The sequence below is a fragment of the Papaver somniferum genome, chromosome 10 (genome assembly GCF_003573695.1).
Source record: "Papaver somniferum cultivar HN1 chromosome 10, ASM357369v1, whole genome shotgun sequence".
In the NCBI taxonomy this organism is placed as follows: Eukaryota; Viridiplantae; Streptophyta; class Magnoliopsida; order Ranunculales; family Papaveraceae; genus Papaver; species Papaver somniferum.
In genome coordinates, this window is record NC_039367.1 from 103,606,912 (window position 1) to 103,610,650 (window position 3,739).

The 3,739-nt window shown below is 39.3% G+C and overlaps 1 protein-coding gene across 1 annotated transcript; it reads right to left on the reverse strand.

The window, feature by feature from the left end:
- Positions 1 to 507: 507 nt before the first annotated feature.
- Positions 508 to 2,570, reverse strand: LOC113316045 (clumping factor A-like). Its single transcript, XM_026564278.1, has 6 exons — positions 2,369 to 2,570; positions 2,035 to 2,263; positions 1,432 to 1,492; positions 1,264 to 1,362; positions 1,047 to 1,185; positions 508 to 734 (listed from the first exon to the last, which is right to left on the reverse strand). The coding sequence occupies exons 1-6, from the start codon at positions 2,568 to 2,570 to the stop codon at positions 508 to 510; spliced, it is 957 nt and encodes a 318-aa protein (XP_026420063.1).
- Positions 2,571 to 3,739: the final 1,169 nt, after the last annotated feature.

Genomic DNA, 3,739 nt, shown 5'->3' on the forward strand with positions numbered 1-3,739 from the left:
AAGTCAAGAGTTTCTGAGTTGGACATGCCCGAATCGAGGAGGTCCAAGATAGAAAAGTTTGTGGAAGCTTACAAACAGAGAATCTCTAGAGCTTACAACAAAATGGTAAGGCCTCGAACTTTCCAAGTATGAGATTTGGTATTAAAGACAGCAAAACACATTCAGCAAGATATGTCTGCTCCTAAGTTCTCTCCGAAATGGGAAGGGTCGTATGTTATCATCAAAGCAGTGTCTAGTGGATACTACAAAATCTTAGCACTCAACGGAGGACAGAAAGGAAATATTATCAACGACAAATGGCTCAAGGCATATTATGCTTGATCAACAACAAATAATTAATCTTTTACCATTATTCAAACACATCTCAAATGTAATTTATTTCCTTCAAAGAGCATGCAAGATGCTCATTTGTTCATCAAACATTCATCAATTGAACAAAATTCCTCCATGCTGTCAGATTATCCTACCTTATCAAAGATATACACTTCAACTCTCTCGAATGCTCACTCAGAGCAAACCATCCAGCAATGGATAATATCTATAAAAAACCCTGTCAAGTTTCTTCTGGAAATTTTTGGTTTTCGTCTTCAAATCCTGGACCGCCTTCTCGACCCTTGACGACTCCAAAGCGAGCATCTTCTCCTCCTCCAGTAAAGCAGTAGTCGTAAAAATTGCATCAGCAGCCTCCGCCGCCTTATGAATCTTGATTATCTCGAGCCGATGACGAAGCCATCCTACATTGAACCGCAAGGTTTCACATTTCAAAATCATCTCATCCCACTTGTGAAGTTCCTGATTCTTGACATCTCGCAGGCGCATCTGGTTCATCTCTTCAATGATCGGTAACAACCCTGTAACTGTAGTCAGGAGGGTTGGTAGAAAACCCGTCCACACTTTGGTCGTAGCAATATGCCCATATATTTTCCAGATTTTGGTGTACAGAGGCGTGTGACACTTGGGAATGACGAATCCACCGACCACCTCATTTTCCGGGAAAGTATTGATCAAAGGAGCTTCAAACAAAAGTCCAGTTGTTGGATATTCACGAGTATGAACCCTGTCTCCAGCCTCCATGGATTCTGCAGAGTCTTCGCAGACACGATTGCTGCTATCTTCAACCCCAACCACGACCACGGGATTTCCATTCCTCCTCCTTCTATCATCAAAAACGACACGAACATCAACCTGCGACGAAATGAAGGAGTGTTTAATTTTATCAAAAATTGAGCATGGTAAAACTTCAAGAGTTATAAGATTGCTTACAGATAATCCAGCCTCAGCATGAGCCGACCTATACCGGGCAGGGGCTCTAACAGTCCGTTTGGGCCTCGAATTGTGAGAAGAAGGATTCTTATGATTATCCTGCAACAAATCATTTTCCTATGATCAATAACCCTGATCAAACGAAGACGAAGAAGATATACAACTTACCAAGGTAGACGCTTTTATTTCATGCTTCGACTGAAGTTCGTTTCGAGAAGAAGTACTATCGCTATACATAATGATGAAAGGTATGACAATCGAAATTTATTCTGCGATGAAACTAACTCAAGAATGGAAAAAATATTTGTGTAAGTGTTAAACCCTAAATCTTGGAGATATATAAAAGACACGGCGGGTACTTATCTTTTGTAGATAGTCAATTCAGTTGCGAGTTTTACTGAAACCCTAAGGTCCAAACAAGATTAATACTGAAGATGGAGAGGAAAATAATGCACTGGGGACTGACCAAAGCTGGACATGGTCAGAAAGCCACACGGCCATGTATGTTACATGTCTTCTGCGACGTGTCTAGATGTTTTCACAGATGGAAACAGTAAAGCAAGTAAAGGGAGATCACAATGGATTCGGCCTATGAGGATTGGCTCATTTTATTCGATTCAATCAAGAAGAACCAACATTAATAAAAGGATTTCTCATTCAAAAGGAAAATCTTAATATTGAAGTGAAGTTGTTCAAATAATCAAATAAGATGTCTACTATGAAGTCTAAGAAAATATTCAAATGTTTAAAAAGGATCAGGAGTAAAGCTACTCGTCAGATTCATCCGAGTTGTCATCTTCATCTTCATCGTCCTTCTCGGAATCCTCCTCTTCATTGGAATCACTATCAGGGTCATTGATGAAGTCTGTATGGGTATAAGGATCGTCCGAGTCTTCTTCTGCTTCAAGTTCAGCTTCAACTTGTTTCGTAATCTTTTGGAGCTCCCTGGTACGCCGGTCTGGCTTGATCTTGCGCTCCGGTAAAGACCACACGGTTTCCTCTTCAAAAGCATCAGCATCAGAGTCAGAAGGTATACCATCGACGAATCGGCGTCTCTCCTCAGCCGCTAGTATTCTGCGCCGGATTCGATCCTCTCAACGCTTACGATCCTCTGCTTCATCAGTCTTGGCTTTTCGCTTCATAAGCTCAGCATAAGTGACTCTCCGGTCATTCAGGGGTATGCTAGGATTTTCCCCCTCAGCATGATTTGTCTTAGCTTTCGATTTGGCTGCAGAAGCTTTGGAATCTTCGTCAGAAGAGCTGGAGGAATAGCTATAATCATAATTGCTATTGCTGGAAGTCACCATTTTTTGGAACCAGGAGAATAAAATTATGGACATGCTAATAATAAATCCACTATAAAAATGGTAATTCTTAACTCCTACCTCTTTACAATTCCACTAATAGTAGTGATTGTGTTGCAAGAGTTAGCACTCCGAAATTAGTTCTTTCCTTGAAACCTGCAATAACGAACGAAGCTTCATTAATTTTCGAAAATGATTTTCATAAAATCATAGACACAATTTTCATAGCATAAACATCTACAACTGAAGTATGAAACTTACAAAAGACAATATTTCATCATAAATAAATTGTCTAATTTCGAGGGTTGTTCAAAATCCGGGTTTTGATTTTACAACAAAATAATTAACGTGAATTACTCAGGAAAATTCTCAAATTTTATCTAATGTGAACAAATTCATGTGAATAAAATATGGCATCATATTTTGCATAATATGTCACGGTTTCACATAAAAAAAAAGAATTTATTTTCCTTCGTATGAGCGTTATTCTTTGAAATGAAGGTTTATTTCGGTTTTGTGAAAGCTCACATCTTTTAAGATAAAGTTTTGGTTTTCATGAAAGCTCATAAACAAAATTTTATCACTGGACACAGGTCTATTTCAAAAGAAAAATCTCTCTCAAATTAGGGGTTATTGCTAGTCTTTTGAACTAATGATCGAAAGAACATACGTTTAACAAAATAAGGGTTTTTCTATAAAACTCACGCTCCTATATGCATATATATTAAATTTTAACATGATCAAGGAATGAGCAACTCACGAAATAAGCAAGCAAGCAAAAAAAAAAGAAGATTTGGTCGCGTACCTGGTCGGTGCTGGCCGGAAATCGGCCGACGGTGGACAGACGGCGCCGACAGTTGGGAGCTCCGGCAATTTTCTTCCGCTCCTCCTGATGCTCGGACATGAAGGTGAAGAGGAGATGATGATGGTTTTCGGTCGTGGGAGAAATAAAAAAAAAAAGAGGATTAATTCCTTTTATACCAAATTTTATTTCCAAAACCTAATTCCATAAGGATTTCCCTTTCGGGGCCGGCCCGTGAATCCTAAACCGACCAAGGTTCCACCATCAAATCAGCGGTTCTACAACAATTTATGCTCTCTGGATGATGCTCTATTATGCCACTGGGATTTGCGCTCAAACCATGGTTTGCTCATTCAGTCTAAATCCGATA